The 19,400-nt window shown below is 44.9% G+C and overlaps 1 protein-coding gene across 1 annotated transcript; it reads left to right on the top strand.

The window, feature by feature from the left end:
- Positions 1 to 3,509: 3,509 nt before the first annotated feature.
- On the top strand, positions 3,510 to 14,544 carry TNFAIP3 (TNF alpha induced protein 3; the record flags this gene model as incomplete). The annotated part of the gene is made up of 8 exons (XM_080699960.1): positions 3,510 to 3,813; positions 7,369 to 7,559; positions 8,215 to 8,362; positions 8,555 to 8,725; positions 9,668 to 9,848; positions 11,187 to 12,091; positions 12,980 to 13,155; positions 14,260 to 14,544. The coding sequence occupies exons 1-8, from the start codon at positions 3,519 to 3,521 to the stop codon at positions 14,542 to 14,544; spliced, it is 2,352 nt and encodes a 783-aa protein (XP_080556086.1). The 5' UTR covers positions 3,510 to 3,518.
- Between the last annotated feature and the right edge of the window lie 4,856 nt (positions 14,545 to 19,400).

Raw genomic sequence — 19,400 nt, forward strand, 5'->3', positions numbered from 1 at the left:
CTGCGGCCCCCGGCGCGGTGCAGGGCTCCCGGAGCCCCGCGGCGGCCGCCCGGCTCCTGTCTGTGTTTTGAAGTGCTGAGAATTGAGGTCGCCCGGGTCGTTGGGTTGGCAGCCCCCGATTCCTCCAGCCAGCCAGCCGCCCCCCTCCAAGGATGCGGAGATCTGGAGCTGCAGCTGGCTGGGGCCAGTGCTCTGCCACTTGTAGCCTCTTTTATTTATTTATTTATTTTTGGAATCAAGAGCTGCATGCTTGTAGCCGCGCAGACCTTTGCAGAAGCGCTGTGGTTGCTTTCCGGATTGTGCAGAGCCAGCCCAAGAGGGATGGGTGTCGCAGGGACAGCCGAGTCCGGCGGGCACGGGGCGGGGGTTCTAGTGGGCTGCCTTCCCAGGGACAGCTTCTGTGTGCTCTGTGCTGGGGGATGGCGAGGGTCAGGATGCAGCGTTCATCTCGCCCAGTTGCGGGTGTGCATGAGAAAGATGCTTGTAGAAGCGGGCCGCTGGCCTGCTTCAGGGGCTCAGGAAAGATGTGCAGGTCCCTGCTGCAGCCCCTACCCCGCACACAGATGTCTTGGCCGGCTCAGCCCTGAGTCCCACATCCTGCCACCTGGCCTCGCAGGAAAGCAGTGGTATTAAGTATGGAAGGCGCTCAGCTCTTTCTGAGCCCGCTTTGTTTTTAGTTCTGCCTGCCTCTGATCTTTCCTTGGAAAGTCAGTCTGGTCAAGCGTTCCAAGGGCAGAATTTTGGAAAGATCGTGGTTAATTCAAGAGTCTTCTCTATGGAAACGCTAATACTTTGTATTATTGAGCTGTGGGCTTATGTTCCATTATCATTGACTAAGGCGCTTCTTGAATTATTTTTCCTTTGTACAGTGTTTGGAGAGGTACTTCCCAACAATTGCCTAAAGTTTTTGTTGATATATAATTCATAAATTTCCACATCGCAGACAAAATTGTCTGCCCAGAGTGGAAAAATAGAACAGGGGGTGAAAGACTTTGATGAGTCAGTTCTGTAGAATCTTATTGATCCTAGTGACCAAAATTGGGTAACAAATGCAAAAAAAAAAAAATGTTAAGGGTAATACTGTATTTTTCTTTTTTACCCATAAGGACGTTGTAGTCATATGTCAAAAAAAAAAACCCCTTATTCTTTAATCATAAGTGTATAGAGTCCAAAAATGAAAACTCGAGCATTGGGTTTTGGTTTGTTTTAAAGAGGCAATTTTGCAGGCTATGCAAAGCTAAATCTATGAATGACATCATATTAGGCGATTGAATATTGACATTTGCATGTCATGCATATGGTTTACAGTTCTCACCATTTTAGATCTTTACTGAATGATTTTTAGTTCCACAAGAGAAAAATAGAGGAGTCCAAAAAGTATAAAGAGGCAACACTAGTTTGTTTAAAATCTTGGTACTGCTTGTTTTCATCTGAGAGCGGCCAGTGCTGTAGTTAACGGTGTGTTGTTTGGGAAATCGAGAGAGGCAGGTATTGGGAGACCTGGCCTCCAGACAGATCTTAGCCTCTGCAAGGCTGCGGGACCTGGGCTGGGCCAGTACCTCCATTGCCTTAGCTGCAGACCAAGGTGGTTGTGTGATTTCAGGAAGGTCATCTTTGATTTTTTAATTCCAGAATCAGACACTGTAATTGGCCTTTAGTAGGTAATCAGGCAATGTTTGTTGGGTAGATTCATGGATGGATGGATGGATGGAATTGTGAAAGAGTCTTTTGCTGCAATACAAAGAAGTGTGTGTGTGTGTGTGTGTGTGTGTGTGTGTGTGTGATATTTTTGTCTCCTAGTAATATCTATAGTCCTGCTGTGATTTTGCCCAATTCCACCTACAGGGCATATATGACATCAAAAGAAAGATCACCATCTGACCCTGAGAAGGACTTCTTCAAGGCCTCACCCAGAAATCAGATTAAGAATGTAATCCTCTGAAGCAATCTCGGGTCTTCTAGGTCCCAGCTCTCACCTTCCAGTAGAACATAGAATTTAGACCACCTTATCCATGGCTTATGAGAGCCGCGACCCGTCCAGGAGTGCCTTCCCTACATTCTATATTTCTTTTTCATCCTCTTACATAGATTTAACATCTTCTTTGCCTGAAGGGTTGCCCTGGCAGATGGATGCAGGAATAGGATTAACCATTGCTGTGAAACTTCCTAGAGAATATCTTTGTGTTCAGAAGTCATCTTTGCCTTCTTGGAAATCAGGACATGTAGAGAGGCATCCTACTAAGGGCTAGTGAAGCAGAGAGGGCTCTCTGCACTCCTCCACATTGGAAAGATCCCACTGCACATTAATTCACATCATTCCACACCACTCCTGTGGGTGATAGACTCTGGTCTTTGCCTCAATTCCTCTTCTCTTTGCCCTGAGTGGCCAGCTGGCTCAGACTTCATTCCTGTCTGCTTCCAGCTTTTCATTTCATCCACCTGCTGTCTATGGACGACGATGTCAGGGTGAAGGGCAGGATGGACATAGGTCTGAATGTTGGTTCCTGGAGGGTAGCCATAGCGTTAGTTGTCAGATGAGTTGAAATACTTAAGGTCCAATGGCTGTACTTGAAGTGTACAGTTGATTATTTTGCTATTAATTCTGGTACTTACTCTTAAAGTTTGGTGGCAAGGTTATGAAAGAATGCTTACCGTTTTGCTATTTGTTGGAACGCAGGGGTGCTTTTCCACTGAACTATATTTCCAGCCATTTATTTATTTATTTATTATTTTGAGGCAGAATCTCACCAAGTTGCCCACGCTGGCCTTGAAGTTGCCTGCATTGGGCCCATTTTATACTTAAAACTGCAAATTATCTTGCTGGAAATAGGCTGGTTAGTTGGTTATTCATCAATTTAGCTTTGACCCTTTATAAATATTATAATAAGCTTTAAGAATGAACTCTGCCTTTTTCCTTGGGGCTAAGGAGGAAACAGCAAGCAGACAGCGAGGTAACAGCAGAAGACTGGAGGCTTTTCCATAGAGTATTTACTGAACTTGCAGTGCGGAAGGGAGTATTTGGAAGAGAGGAACCAAGGTTGCCCGAGGGCAAGAGGTGAATGGTGGTAGTCTAAGGGAGGAGCTAGACACCTGGGACTCTGTTGTGCCCTTAATGGCTGCACTGCTCCTCCAGCCCAGCATTCCTTCTGAGTGGCATCCGCGGCAGTATGTTGGTGTGTGAGCAGTACCTGTCACTGACAGGCAGGCTTGGCTCCCTGACAGATGTTACTGAAAACACGGGTTATTCCCCTCCTCCTCAGTCCCCACTCTCCGCCTTCCTTCTCTTGTTTAGACTAATCTTTAAAAGTGATGTAACTTAAAACAGTCCAGTGTGAGTTAATCTTTGGGGCCACCGAGTATCCTGGGAGTAGAGGTGACTAAGATCTTTTGCCTCAGATTAGGGTAATGACAAGATCAAATGCTGGGGTTTCCTGCAGGCAGGTTTATAGGAGTCCTCTCAAAGGCAGCCTAACGGAATGGGTTTTTTCCCCCCTCCTTTTCAGGCCTTGCAGAGCACAATGGCTGAGCAGCTCCTTCCTCAGGCTTTGTATTTGAGCAATATGCGGAAAGCTGTGAAGATAAGAGAGAGGACCCCAGAAGACATTTTTAAACCCACCAATGGGATCATCCATCATTTTAAAACCATGCACCGGTACACTCTGGAAATGTTCCGAACTTGCCAGTTTTGCCCACAGTTTCGGGAGATCATCAATAAAGCTCTTATCGACCGAAACGTCCAGGCCACTTTGGAAAGCCAGAAGAAGCTCAACTGGTGCCGTGAAGTCAGGAAGCTTGTGGCGCTGAAGACCAATGGTGAGACCTGATGGGTGGTGCTACTGTCTTGGGGTGGCTCCCAGGGTGGGGTCCCGATCAAGAAATTTCAATAGCATGTACCATAGAAACCCTAGCATACACTCTGTGGAAGGCGTGTAATAGAAAGCAAGCTTATGCGGTGGGTGATTATTTGTGTCAAGGGTATTTTCTGTGTGTGTATATTAGAGTACAGAGGGCATGCAGGCCATGCCCCCGTTGTGTGATTAATGTTTCTAATTCTTACAACTGTTCAAACATCTATAAAATACCCTTTCATGGCCAGCTATGGAAATATTAAAAAGGGGTTCTTAAGTTGAAAAGGAAACCTTGGTGTGAAAACTGGTATTACTGTTGTTTCCCACTGCCATTGGTAAATGCTTGTGATGCCCTTACACGTCTTGTGTTGGTGGCATCCCATGGGTTAACCAGTGAATGAATGGCTGCCGAAGACCCGAGGGGCTCCTCTTCCGAGTCCTGGGTTCTGTTGCTGGGGGGTCCTATACCATTATAGGGCCATTTCCAATTCCACTTTCAGGTTTTACTCTTAATCATTTCCTTTGAGCAAGAGTATCTGCAACAACAGAGACATGCAAGCTTACAGTTGCATGCAGGTACAAGATTCTGCCTTTTGGATGCAGATATTTGTTATGCTAAGGAAGTAGATTGCACAAGGTCAACTAAATGCTTATAGTGTAGGTAAGAGCAGCAATCTCAGGGTCCTTATAGCAGTGACTAAACCATCCTGGTCAAAAATAATATATCCCAAACAGAAAATTCTTGCTGGCCATGATGATAATAGGAATGTGAACTTAATTAACTTAAGTGGTACATTGACTTTCAGAAACTCAGAGTGATTGGTGGGTGTGGAGTTTGTTTGTTTGTTTGTTTTGGTTCTGGAGCTCCTGCGCATCACCGCGGCATCTTAGAGCTTCACCTATATTTATGAAGCTTAGAAACATAGGTCAGAAGAAAACTGGAGATGACTATTGTCTACATTGTTCTTGGCATTATATCAAGCAATGCATAGAAGTAGATAATTATATTAAATCATAATCAAGGAGCTTATATACCTGACAGTTTGTGGTTTTAACTCTGAAATCATTGCAAAAGGAGAGATGGAGTCAACCCTGGGAGAGCTAGACTTGGGGTGAGAAGGGGAAAACCTTATTAGTAAAATAGGCGTTACACGCTATTTCCTTAAAAAAGGAAAATATGTTGTTCCATTAGAAAAAAATAGTAAACACTTATTTTGCAATCATATGTCATATAAATTAACAAGGATTCAAACTACAAATAAAACTGCAAGTGTATTTTAATAACTTTTGTGAAATAGGGATTTATAGGTTCAAGAGTCCTAATCTTCTGATTTCGAAGGAAATTTCTTAAAACTAAGAAAGGAAATAAAAGATATTAAGGGAAGGAAATAGTTTTTTTCTTTTCTAATTTTTATTAGTACTTTTTTTTGTGTGTGTGTCCTTCCCCCTACAAGAGGGTTTCTTCAAAGGCAGTGGTCTGTTTGGGGAGGGGGTGATTCACAATTTTGCATTTGAGGATATGAGACTGTGGTGAATGAGGAAAGGAGTAGGTGGCATAAAATTGAAACTTCGTGTGAAAAATTCCAGCGTCTATTGGCTGCGGCGATTTCACTTGTATAATGAGTAGCCCTATTCCAGCTCACCCTGGCCACACCCACTTGGAAAGTCCAGGGTGCAGTTCGCAGTTTAAATGTCTACACACCAGAACAAAACGTACAATAGCTGTTGCTCAATTGCTAGTCAAATAACTTAGCACTGGGGAATTCCAGATGTTGCTTAGGGAATTTTATACTGGTGCGTCTCAATAAAGAACTGAAAGTAAGCGCAAGAAGAAGAAAAAAAGCCTTATCTTTGCTCTAGATTTTGCAAAGGGGAAATTTCAACAGAATGCAATCCTTGCCACACTTCTGCCAAGACACAAGGCCTGAGTGATCTTTTTTTTTTTTTTCATTTGTGTGAATACTTACTTAGCTAGCTTACCTAAGTGTGTCAACTGAAGGAATGCTGGCTATGGATATGTAGTTGAAGTTTCATTTTTTTCTTTTTTTTTACAGTTTGACTGTAATTAAAATTTGCTAAAATTTCAAACAGCTTTATCGTCCTATAGAATAACGTAAAAAGGGCTTAACTCTTTTTAATAATACTATTTTGCACTTTTCAAAGAAGATTAAGGAGTTAGCTTTTTTTCCTTAATTATGTCCTCTCCCAAAATATTTATTGTTTGGGGTTTGGGAAAAAGTACAATTTATTGAATTGTGAGTTTTAACCTGGAAAAGCTGCAAATTAATGGGGAAAAACTAGGCTTTTTCTTTTCTTTCTCCCAAGGCTACCCTGCACACTGAATTATTTTATTATTTATTTATTTATTTGGTTATTTTGTGATACTGGGGCTGGAACCCAGGGGCATTCTACCTCCGAGGTATACCCCTAGCCCTATTTTGTATTCTTTTGAAACAGGGTCTGAGTTGCAAAGGGCCTCACTAAGGAGCTGAGGCTGTCCGCGAACCATGATCCTCCTGTCTCAGCTTCTCAAATGCTGGGATTTCAAGCCTGTGCCACCACGCCCTGCTTTGAATTATTTTAAAATTCCAACATTGAGGAGCTTTTTAACTTTTAAAAAGGACTTTATTATAATTGCTCACAGGCAGGATCCCAGGATGCCTCTCCCGGGGCTGGGTGTGGGGGAGCAGGTTACTTGGTTTTGTAAACGCACTTTACAGTCCAAGAGAGGAAGCTCATGGAGCCTAAAAGCTAAAGTAGCATGGTCAAGTCATGGCTACTGAGTCATGGCCAGGCCTCCTTGTTAGGAAGCTGGGCCAGGCCTGCTTCCTGGTTGGTGTGCTGCCTGGCCACGGGAATGGGAGCCTTCCTTAGAGGTAGTACCAGTGTCTTAGCCAGCAAACCAAGGACCACTAGAAAGAGATCTGGTGGCGCATGCTTGTAATCCCTGCGCTTGGGAGGCAGAGACAGGAGCATTGCGCTGGTTTGGAGCCAGCCTCGCTGGCTTAAGAGTCCCTGTTTCCACATTAAAAAAAAAGTAAAAAAAAAAAAAAAAATAGGTCTGGGAGTGTAGCCAGTGGGAGTGTATCCTGGAGGTAGAAGGGCTTCCAGGAACCCCAGTACCACCCAAGAGAGAGAGAGAGAGAGAGAGAGAGAGAGAGAGAGAGAGAGAGAGAGAGAGAGAGGAGAGAGAGAGGAGAGAGAGAGAGATATCGAGATCTACCCAGAGCTCATGATCCAGTGTCCTCACTTCAAACAGAGGAAAAGTACCAACCTTTAAGTATTTCCCCCAGGTCTCTTTTACCCTATCTGTACCACTTATTCAAAGAAAGAATGAAAATAATTACTTTGTTCTTACCTTAGCCTATCACCTTGTGAAATCTTATCAGTGGGTCCTTGACTAAGAAGTCAAACCATTCAGTCCCCGGATAGCAGTCTGGCTACTTAATTCTGGAAACTTCTGCAGGGCCTTAGGTGAGAATGTCTTAATTTCGCCTCTCACTGCTCCCTCTGTTTCCAGGTGATGGGAACTGTCTCATGCATGCAGTCTGCCAGTACATGTGGGGCATTCAGGACACAGACCTGGTCCTGAGGAAGGCACTCTTCAGCACTCTCAAAGAGACAGACACTCGCAACTTTAAATTCCGCTGGCAGCTGGAGTCTCTGAAATCCCAGGAATTCGTGGAAACGGGGCTCTGCTATGACACTCGGGTATGTTCTAGTCCTCCATGAAGTATCTGTGAGTTCCTTTTTAGGTGAAGAGGACTCTGGGCCAGGCCCTTCCCCCAGAGGAGCAAATGACTTACTAGGTTCACATGGATATGGCTAAGCAAAGCGTATGCAATGGAAAACACCAGAAACCTCCTGTGGGATTAACCCAAGGCTCCTGTCCTGCTCTGAGGCTTTGAGTAGCAGATTCCCAGCTGTGGGCTCTCCATTTCAGCAGGTCTTCCAATCATAGCCTTTTTTTTTTTTTTTTTTTTTTGGCATTTCTCTTGTTTTTCAGTTTGATTGTCCCTCACATTTTCTACTGAACCAGCCAATCAAATGGAGACATGTTACCTCACTATTTTCAGTCACAAGTCTGGGATTTTTGTGTACATTTGGATGAGGGCCTTCAATGTTATGCTCATCGGGGAATTTTTTGAAAGCAGGTGCTGCCCCTACCTTCCTCTGGTTTTGTTTGCTTTGTAGTGGAAAAAAGTAAAGGAAGAGAACCAAAACCGGGGGAAAAGGATGATCATTTGAATGATGATTTTAAGAAAGGGGGAAAATAAGCTGAGTTATAAAAATGAATACTTGCAGAGGAAGGTCTGAGCAACTTTTCAGTGCAGAGTGCATTCAATTCCCTCCCCCGTCTCTGTAGAACTGGAATGATGAATGGGACAGCCTCATCAAAATGGCATCCACAGACACCCCGGCGGCCCGCAGTGGACTTCAGTACAACTCCCTGGAGGAAATTCACATATATGTCCTTTGCAACATCCTCAGGAGGCCCATCATTGTCATTTCAGGTGAGGTGCCTGCAGAGCATATATTGATATTTAAGTGCTTTTTAGCTTTAGTGCTTTGGCTCCTAGGAAAAAACTATATTCCCAAGTTAGAAGGTGACAGTAGCTGAATGGAATGTGATGGAAGTCACCCAGGAGCCTTATTATTTATTTATTTATTTACTTACTTACTTATTTTTCTTTTTTCATAAACAGACAAAATGTTGAGAAGTTTGGAATCAGGCTCCAGTTTTGCTCCTTTGAAAGTGGGTGGAATATACTTGCCTCTCCACTGGCCCGCCCAGGAATGCTACAGATACCCCATCGTCCTGGGCTATGACAGCCAGCACTTCGTGCCTCTGGTCACTCTGAAGGACAGTGGGCCTGGTGAGTGAGCACCATCAGTTCTCATGCAGAACTTCTGTTGGATACCGGAACATCAGGATCCGTTCTTTTGCTCCTCATTGAAATAGGCTTTTAAATAGAAATAGGCATTAAAATAAAAATTACTTGCTTAAATACATTATGTTATCATTTGCTTAGCACAGATTGAGTATCCCTTTTGTGAAATGCTTAGTATTTTGGATTTCAGGAGTTTTTCAAATGTTTTAATATCTACATAGACTTTACCAATTGCAGATCCTTAATCCAAAATCTGAAATGCTCCAAAATCCACTCAGATGTTTCCAATTTTGGAGTATTTGCGATTTGAGATTTTCAGATTAGAATCATATGACCTACCCCATTAGTGTAGTAGTGATAACCATAGCAAGCCCGCCTCTTTTCAGGAAGTATTTTCAGCATGTTAATCACTTGTAGGAGAGATATGTGGAATATGCACATTCCTATTACCATTTCTTTTAATACATGGCATATGAAGGGGCACAGAGCCCTCAGTAAATGTCTGTTGGTTAGCCATCAGCACGTGCTGAGCGTTTGAGGCACATTATTTCATTCCATTGTACCCTCCTTTTATCCTTGTGAGATGTCGGCCTGGGTAGCCTTATTGTACATGTGAGGTAGTTGAAGCTCAGAGAGCTTCACGAAACTTGATAGTGACAAAGTCAGGATTTAATCTCAGCTCAATCTGATTCCGAAGCCTGAGAATTTAGCCAGTAGGAACTGCTGCCTCCAGGCTGGCTCATATGCCGTGAGCTTCCTAGAAACAATGCATTTTATAGTAGAGTTTAGCGTATTTTGTTTTCCCATTTGGGTTTTACTGTGACTGGATGACACTGTCCTTTAAAGTACATGCTTTCTGCATTTTCACAATTTAATCATTATTTCGTAGAATAATATTTTACTTATGTGCTGTTTTTTTCCCTTCAGAAATCCGAGCTGTTCCACTTGTCAACAGAGACCGAGGACACTTTGAAGACTTAAAAATTCACTTTCTGACAGATCCTGAAAATGAAATGAAGGAAAAGCTCCTCAAAGAGTATTTGACGGTGATAGAAATCCCAGTCCAAGGCTGGGACCACGGCACGACGCACCTGATTAATGCTGCCAAGTAAGCAGCTTACGTTCAGCTTCCTCTGGTCATCTGTAACTGCCTTTGCTCTGGCCGTATAAACTGCCGCCACTGGAAGCACGCCATAAAGTTATGTGCAGCCAGTTTCCTCCAATATGAGACAAACGCAGTCTTGTGTTAAAAAGGGTCTTTTAAGGTAGTACCAACTTCGATTTCAAATGAAAACAAGTAATATACCCATAATGACTCCTATGTATCTGGACACGGAAAGTCAGAATCCTGGGCTTTAAAAGTTGTGTCTATCGCCGGGTGTGGTAGCACTTGCCTGTAATCCTAGTACTTGATAGCCTGCAACACAGGTTTGAGGACAGCCTCAGCAAGTAACGAGACTCAGCAACCTAGGGAAACCCCGTTTCAAGACAAAACATAAAATTGGTCTGGGAGTGTAGCTCGGAGGTAGAATGACCCTGGATTCAAGCCCCAGTACTGTACATACACACACAGACTGGGTCTACACCAAGCATTTGTTTTTAAATCGTTCTAGCACATACTAAGAATATTAGCAAGTGAAAACTACTTAGACAAAAAGCCTTTCTCTCTCTGCTTCTTGGTAAGACACACACTTTTTGTGACCAGCCACATGGAGAGATGGGAATAGATCCCTGAGTCCCACTGTACAGCCTGCAGTCTCTAAAAACTAGCTTTATGGTAAAGAGATGCCTGTTTCTGAGAACCCAAAGTGCATGAGATGCCGGTGAGGGCATAAGAGAAGTGGTTTCTGAAGGTAGAGATGTGGCAGGAAGACTCTGAAATCAGTGGTTCCCATGGACCCGTCTGCCTCTTAGTTACGCATGGCAGTGAACTTGAGTAGAGGCTGGACAAAAGTTTGAAATTACTAACAGAAAAAGCACACCAGACTTCCAAAGTGAGTGTACTATCAAATTGACCAGTCCCCAGTGAATAGCCAGACTCATGTCTTATTAGACATTTGATCTCTGAGATGTTAGGAAGGGACTTTTCAAAGGAGAGATATAGAGTAACAAGATGCATAGGCAGCTCTGTATGGAGGACCACTTTCTTTAAAATGATCTCTACTGTGGGGTGGACCAAGATTGCTTAAATGAGACCGTGATCTTAGAAATAACAAGAGGTTGTGGTCTTAGAAACAGCAAAGTCTTCTTAGCCAACAAATTGGCCGCCTATTCTCGAGAACATATTAGGAAGGTACTGGACTGTGTGGTGCCACAGGCCTGCATTTCAGTGTTTTTGATGGTTACAGTTATTACCATGATCCACATTCTGAAAATGCAAGAAGCTAATGATATAAAGTCTTATGTGTCATTCGATGGACTCTCATATTCCCCATTTGTTCTTTAGGTTGGATGAAGCTAACTTACCAAAAGAAATAAATCTGGTAGATGACTATTTTGAACTTGTTCAACACGAGTACAAGAAATGGCAGGAAAGCAACGAGCCAGGGAGGAGAGGGCTGCATATGCAGAACCACCTGGAACCCTCCACGCCCCAGCTTTCTCTCATGGATGTAAAATGTGAAACACCCAACTGTCCCTTCTTCATGTCCGTGAACACTCAACCTTTGTGCCACGAATGCTCAGAGAGGCGGCAAAAGAACCAGAACAAAGTCCCAAAGCTAAACTTTAAGCCTGGCCCTGATGGGCTACCAGGTGTGGCATCTCGGGGAGAGGCCTATGAGCCCCCTGCCTGGAACCCCAAGGAGCCAGCTGGAGGCCCTCATTCAGCCCCACCTACAGCACCCAGCCTCTTCTTGTTCAGTGAGACCACCGCCATGAAGTGCAGGAGCCCTGGCTGCCCTTTCACCCTGAACGTGCAGCACAATGGGTTTTGTGAGCGTTGTCACAACTCCCGGCAGCTGAATGCCAGCCACGCTGCAGAAAACAAGAGGCATTTAGATCCTGGTAAGTGCCGAGCCTGCCTCCAGGATGCTACCAGGACCTTTAATGGGATCTGCAGTACTTGCTTCAAAAGGACTACAGCAGAGCCCTCCAGCCTGGGTTCCAGCCCCCCTCCTTCCTGTCACCAGCGGTCCAGGTCGGACCCCTCACAGCTCATCCAGAGTCTCTCCCCGCACTCTTGCCACAGAGCTGGAAACGATGCCTCTGGCTGCCTCGCCCAGGCTGCACGGACTCCAGGGGACAGGACGGGGACCAGCCAGTGCAGAAAAGCTGGCTGCATGTATTTTGGGACCCCAGAAAACAAGGGCTTCTGCACGCTGTGTTTCATCGAGTACAAAGAAAACAAACGTGAGTGGAGTGAAAAGATAGATTTCCTACTGCGGCAGCTCCTCTCTAGAACTTTGTTCCTGAACTGGGAGGGAGCTGAGCTGGGCATGGTGATGCTTGCCTGTAACCCCAGTACTTGGGAGGCTGAGCTAGAAGGAGGCCAGCCTCAGCAGCATAGCAAGTCCCTGTTTCAAAATAAAAAGGGCTGGGGGCATAGAGGTAGAATGCCACTAGGATCCCTGGTACCAATAAAATACAATAAAAGAAAGAAAGAAAAGAGGGTTGTCTGCGCTGAGCAGTCGGGTGGAGTGGTGAGAACCCACTGGGCTTTTCCCCACTCAGAGACAGTCGCAGTGAGCTCGGCACGCAGGGACAGTCACCGTGGCTGTGCTAGCCACATGGGAAACAGCTGGCGCCATGTGATTGAGGCAGCTCTTAGCTACCACGTGCCAGAAACCAGAAGTACCCTGTAAACAGTTTTCATAAGGTCATTTTGTGTCTGGCATTTCATAAAATAGAGTCTAAACCAGACTTCTGCACCTTTGGTACGAAAACACTCACGATCTGATGAGTAGTAGCTGAAGAGAGGGTACTTTGCACCAACACTGTCAGAAAACATGTGGTTTTGAATTCTCTCATTCAAGGGAAGGATGGACAGTGTCTGCCGTGTGTTTGGCCGTTGTTGTGACTCATCATTGCTTCGGGTTCAGAGTGAGAGATCCGTAAAGCCAAAGATGCTTTAGTAGTAATTGTATTATTTTGCTGCATTTATAAAAGTCTGGTCGCAAGTATATATCACAGCTTATCCCACTGTGCACTTGGGACCCGTTTCCATCTCTGACATCAGTGTCTCTGTATCTGCATGATAACCCGGACGTGGTACTGAATATCACTTACTTTCTCTCATAGATTTTGCATCAGAGAAAGCCAGTCCCACAGCCTCCGGGTTCCAGAATGCGGCGCCCTGCCTGGGCAGAGGGTGCGGCACCCTGGGAAGCACCATGTTTGAAGGATACTGTCAGAAGTGCTTCATCGAAGCTCAGAACCAGCGATTTCACGAAGCCAGAAGGACTGAAGAGCAGCTGGTAAGCATTTGGAGGACCATCACCCTTTGCCTGTCGGGGCCTTGTTGCTGCAGCAGTTTCTCCTGATTGCAGCAAACAGGCTTTCCCCACCGCGGCTCTGTCTCCTCCTGACGGCGGGTTACATTAGGAAGCCTGCTGACAGACCTGGGGAGGATGTCCACTTCATTGTGGCTCCTCAGGTTGGAGGTGCCATTCTTGATTGGCGTGGCCTTACTAGTAGAATTCAGTGGAAAGTGAATTCATTTTGAAAAGCCAGTAAGTTATCCATAATATAGCCGGGCGTGGTGGCGCACACTTGTAATCCCTGCACTTGGGAGGCTGAGACAGGAGGATCACACAGGTTTGCAGCCAGCCTCAGAAGCTTAGTGAGGCTCTCAGAAACTTAGTGAGACCTTGTTTCCAAATAAAGTATAAAATTGGTCTGGGAGTGTAACCCAGGGGTAGAAAGCCCCTGGGTTCCATCCCCAGTTACACACACACACACACACACACACACACACACACACACACACACAATTATCCATAATATAAAACCTCTCAGCCGGGTACATGCCTATAATCCCAGTACTTGGGAGGCTGAGACAGGGCGATCGCAGATTCAAGACCAACCTCAGCAACTTAGTGAGACCCTGTTTCAAAACAAAAGTGGGACTTGGGGGACTGAATCTTAGCGTGGAGGTAGAATGCCTCTGGGTTCAATCCCAGTACAATAAAGATAAATAAGTAAAACCACCCCAGGCATTTAGAAAGACAAAAGGAGGCTTCATCAATTTGTAGTGGGAGCACAGACAGCAGAAAAGCAAAGCTTCTTAAATAATCCCTGGCACAGGGTTCTCAGGTGCTGCCGCTTCAAGGCACATCAGAAGAGCAGACACTGATAGGTGCATTACCTGTTGTGTGCAGGACAGTGCTGGGCCATTTGCAGGCTCTCCCTCAGGATGGATGGTTCCCCTTGGTCTCCCAGAGCCAGGTGGACACACACTCATGTTCCCTTGGTAAGGCAGATCAAGCCCTTTGTAGAAGCCACACTGTCAAAGGAGACTTCACTGTGCTCTTTCGGGGAGAAACGTGAATACCCATTCATTCTCTCTGCTTTTCCCACAGAGATCAAGCCAGCACAGAGACGTTCTTCGAACTATGCAGGGCGCCTCAAGGCCCAAATGTGCCCGGGCCTCCTGCAAGAACATCCTGGCCTGCCGCAATGAGGAGCTCTGCATGGAGTGCCAGCACCTCAGCCAGCGAGCGAGCCCCAGGGCCCACCACGGGGAGCCCGCCCCTGAAGAGCCCCCCAAACAGCGCTGCCGGGCCCCCGCCTGCGACCACTTCGGCAACGCCAAGTGCAGCGGCTACTGCAACGAGTGCTTTCAGTTCAAGCAGCTGTATGGCTAAGTGAGCAAGGGCAACCCCCGGCAGGAGGGGCTTCAGCTGCCAGCAGCACGGTGCTATAACCACGCCCCACGCCATGGAGGGGCAGGCCCTGGGACAGTGGTCTGAGGGTGTCTTCACACAGGGGAAGGAAGATAAGCTTGTGTTCCTGCCTGTTCCGCTCAGCTTTGATAACCAGGCATACTTCCAGGTGGCCTTAGAACAAAGCTTGCGACTGGCAGCGCATGATGGTGGATTCGGCCCCAGCCGCCCCTCTCCTGCCAAGTAGAGGTCCAGGAAGGCCTGAGGAAGACCCTTGGACTTGGAACGAATGAATGCTAGCGTGGTGGGAATCCCTGCCCCCTGCTCACCAGGATGCTTTATCATCTTGCAAGAAACAGGAAAAGGCACAGACAGGCAGGTGGGAGACCTGGCCCTTTCCTGCCTGCCCTCCATCCTTTCTCAGAGATGTGAAGCTGAATCCTCACAGCACTAAGGCCCACAGCGAGCAGCTTGCAGAAACTCAGGGAAAATGGACTTTCAGAAAGTGACAGTAGTTAATGGTTTTCCCCACCTGCTTCATTCCCTTCCAAGGTTCTGCAAAAGAACAGAGCCATGCACGGACTGTGATTCCGAGGCTGCTGAGACTGAACGTGTTAACATGGAAAACGAGCTGCTCTGAATATGCACCTCTTAACAATCAGTAGTTTAGCGGGAAGACAAGTAACTGGGGGTCACGGTCGTCTAAAAGGCTAGCTTGAACCAAGGTGCATGCCAACGTGTGTACATGTATAATATACCCTTATATTATGTATGAGGGATTTTTAAACCATTGAAATGCTGCCCTAGAGGGGAAAGACTGTCATAACCTATTTTCTGGTTGTTGCTGGGTTATGCCCCACCAGTATGCACAACTCAGTACATGAACTCAACAAGCTGCCTCTTTGAAGGGAGCTCTCTAGTTATATTAATGTAACTTACTTTATTTATTTTATTCAAACTTCAAGGTTATTTAAATGAAGATGCTTCTTCTGCTTTGGGGGGATACTGCACTGTCTTCTTGGGGGTAGCATCTTTGCTTTGGGTCACCATCTGGAACCTGGCAAGCTCCTGACCACGGGGGAGGCAGCCTCTTTGATTGGCTTTGCTTGTTGCCTCCCTAGGAAAGAAGGAATTGCTTCAAGAGTGAATCTAGTCGACTCTCATGCTTTGTCTTAGGAAACTCCAGCTGCAGGATAAGAAACTTCTCTGTGTTCTTCAGATGCCTCTAAGTATCCTACCTCCTGGAAGAGAAGACAGAGATGGAGTGGGGCCTAAAGGCTGAGGGACAGGGAAAGATGTGGCCTTTGCTGATGGTTTTGTTTGTAGTGTTAATTCTGGGCAGGGAGCCCTTATGCCAGTGATACCCCAGCTTTGGGACAAGCAGAACCCAGAAACTGAGGATGAGAGAATTCTTTCCTGTCTTGGCCTGCAGTTTCTCTGTGTGCTTTGTGTCAGTGTCCTGCTTGCCTTAAAAAAATAAAAAAGAGAGAGAAATCTATTTTTCCCAGAGACAAATGCTGCCATTTTGGGGGGGGGGTGTCTGAACTTATGACCTGAAGATACTTGTGATGCATAAATACATAGCCTTTCCTTACATTATCCTACATGTCTTTTCCCCTAATAGAAATCTTTCTGATTTCTTCCCAAAGATGTCAAAATAAATTTCAGTGTTTTTATCTGGTTCTTTCCAAGTTGGAAGTTGGTAGCTTCATATTTTCATTCTTAATGTGAAAAAGTGAAATTATTTATACTTATTATAGAAAGTATTTGAAATTTGCACATTCAGTTGTCTTTCATAGAATGCCGTATATCTTTGTTGAATTTCTTCAAAGTTTTCCTAAATATAAGTTTTCTCAAGAGTCAATATTAAAGAATAAATTATTTAAGAACAAATACTGATGTTTTTCTATTGATGAAAGCAGAAATATGAAGGCTGTGCTTCCCATATGGTCTGGGTAATGGGCGCACTTCTCACATATGGGTAGTAAGTAGCTTGAAAAGATAGTCACTGCCCAAAGGTAGGGTCATCTTTGCAAGCACAGGACTTGGGTCTAACATTAAGGGTACAGAGGCCTTGTAGGAGTGGAAGAGGCCCCGCCTGTGCCCAATCAGATGAAATTTCAAGGTCCCTGTTCTCCAGTGGAGGTTCATGCCTTAGGCCTTTATGGAGTGGGGAAACAGAAAATGCAGGGCAGGAGGAGAGAGGGGAGAAAGAAATGGGCAAGGAGGAAGAAAGACTGGTGTCAGGTGCATCAGAAAATGACCCGCTGTGGTGGCCACCAGAACTAAGAAATTAAAAATATCCTTTTTTAACGCCAGGCGTGGTGGCCCACACTTGTAATCCCAGCATTGAGGAGGCTGAGGCCAGAGGATCGCAGTTCGCGGACAGCCTCAGCTACTTAGTGAGGCCCTCTGCAACTCAGTGAGACCCGGTTTCAAAATAAAGAATAAAAAATAGGGCAGGGGCTATAGCTCAGAGGTCGAATGCCCCTAGGTTCCATCCCCAGACCCGTAAAATAAATAAATAAATAAATATCCTTTTCCATGGTGACACACAGTTGTAATCCCCACGCTTGGGAGGTGGAGACAGGAGGATTGCATAGGTTTGAAGTGCTGGCTTAAGAGACCCTGTTTCCAAATTTTAAAAAGTATAAAAATAGATCTGGGAGTGTAGCCCGGAGGTAGAAAGGTTTCCAGGAACCCCAGTCCTACCAAAAAAGGATTTTTTTTTTTTTTTTTTTTTTTGGTGGGACTGGGGGTTGAAACCAGGGGCTTTCTATCTCTAAGCTACATCTCCAGCCCTATTTGGAAACAATCTCACTAAGTCGCTGAAGTCTGGCCTTGAACCTGTTGTGATCCTCCTGTCTCAGCCTCTCAAGTACTGGAATTCCAGGCAGGTGCCACCACCATTGCACTAACACATTTGAAAGTGGAAAAAACAAATGATTTTTTCCTCTACTCACCCCACAAGTCACATAGATCTCCACAATTCTCAATCATCAAGCAACTAATTCTGCAACAGGCACCAGCTGAGTGTCTTCCAGTTCAGCTCTGACACTGTCTACCCGAGGACAGTATCAGATCCCACAGGTTGAGAGCTCAGTCCCCAAGACCGAAACTGTACATACAATTTAGGTGCGAATGATAAGCCACTGGCTGCTTTACCTGTGCTTCAGAACAACAGCTGTAAATCAGGGTTCCCATAACCCCTTCCTCAGGTGTTATTAATTTGCACTGAACTGAGGGAAACACATTCACTGGTTTATTATAAAGGCTATTACAAAGGATACAGATGAAAATATGCATACAGCTAGGTATGAAAGAAGGAATGTGGAGTTTCCTTGTCCTGTTTAGGCACACCATCATCAAGAACCTCCATGTGTTTAAGCTGCCCAGAAGTTCTTTGAACTCTGTCCTTTGGGGGTTTATGGGAACCTTATTGCACAGGCATAATTGAAGGAGGGACAATCATATAGAAATGTGACTGGACAAAACGGGTCTGCTCTAATGCTAAAGGCTGGCTAGGGAGACCTGGCAAGGCCTGTCTGTTTTGGTCTTCGTGGCATTTCTTGCAGACACAGGGAAGGACCCTTATGAAATGAGGGGTTTTTTGTTTGTTTGTTGTTTTGGTTCAAGAACTGAACCCAAAGGTGTACTACCTCTGAGCTATACCACCAGCCATTTTAATATTTTTTATTTTGAAACAGGATCTCGCTAAATTGCTGAGAGCCTCACTAAGTAGCTGAGGCTGGTCGAGAACTTGCAATCCTCCTGTCTCATCCTCCCAAGTACTGGGATTACCAGCATGGACCACCACACTTGGCTGAAATGAGAGTCTTATGATCTACTATCAGACAAGGTAGGTTAGAGAGTTTCTTTATAGCCAGCTCCAAAACAGAAAGGGAAAAATTAGAGTACATTTTTAGTTTTTATGACCCACATTGGGAAGAGAAATTTTAGTTTTTAGAGATTGATTTGGGGAGGGAGTTATACGCCATAGACCATGTGCAAAATCAAATCTATGTCATATATACAGTAACATATTCTTCCACACTCAAACCTTTCTCTCCTCCTCCCAACCAGTACTAATGCACCCACAGGGGTTGATTCAGGAGTACTGCACATCTGGAATCTATTAAGTTCCGCAGGTGATCAGAACCACACCTTCTAAAAATTATTGATTTTTTTTAACTTGTTGAAAATGGCAACATACAAAAAAGGAGAAAATAGTGTGCTCCCTTATGTCAACATTTTACCAAATTTGTTCCATCTATCACCCCTTTATTTATTATTTTTGCTAAATTATTTGAAAGAAAATCCATTACTGTGTCCTCGTATCAAAAATATTTCCGTGTACATCTCTTAATTGAACAGAATATGTTCTTTTTACATAACCACCTTTATCTCACCTAGCTAAGTTATTTTACATTTAATGTAGTCCAAATCTCAAGCAGGTATCGTAATGCATCATCTAACCACAGGGATAAGTACTGAGAAATGCAGTGTTAGTTGATTTTATAGAGTATGTTCATGCAAACTGATAGGGCTCTGACACTCTGACAAAACTAGGCAATATAATTTTATGGGAGCATCATAGATCAGGTCTATCATTGGCAAATATCACTACAGAGCGCATGACTAATACTCTAATTTCTTAGACTGTCCACCATGTAAGAAAAGTTATTGTTTGACTTTTAGACTCTCATAGGGCTATTCCATTCTCTCATAGCCCCTATTAATTTTTCATGCTGTCCATTTGTCCGTGACTGAGTCATATCCCATATTCGGGGTTTGGCTCATTGCTTTTTTTATGGCGTCACTGAACTTGTTCTTCTTTA

Source organism: Muscardinus avellanarius (genome assembly GCF_963383645.1).
Source record: "Muscardinus avellanarius genome assembly, chromosome: 8".
NCBI lineage: Eukaryota > Metazoa > Chordata > Mammalia > Rodentia > Gliridae > Muscardinus > Muscardinus avellanarius.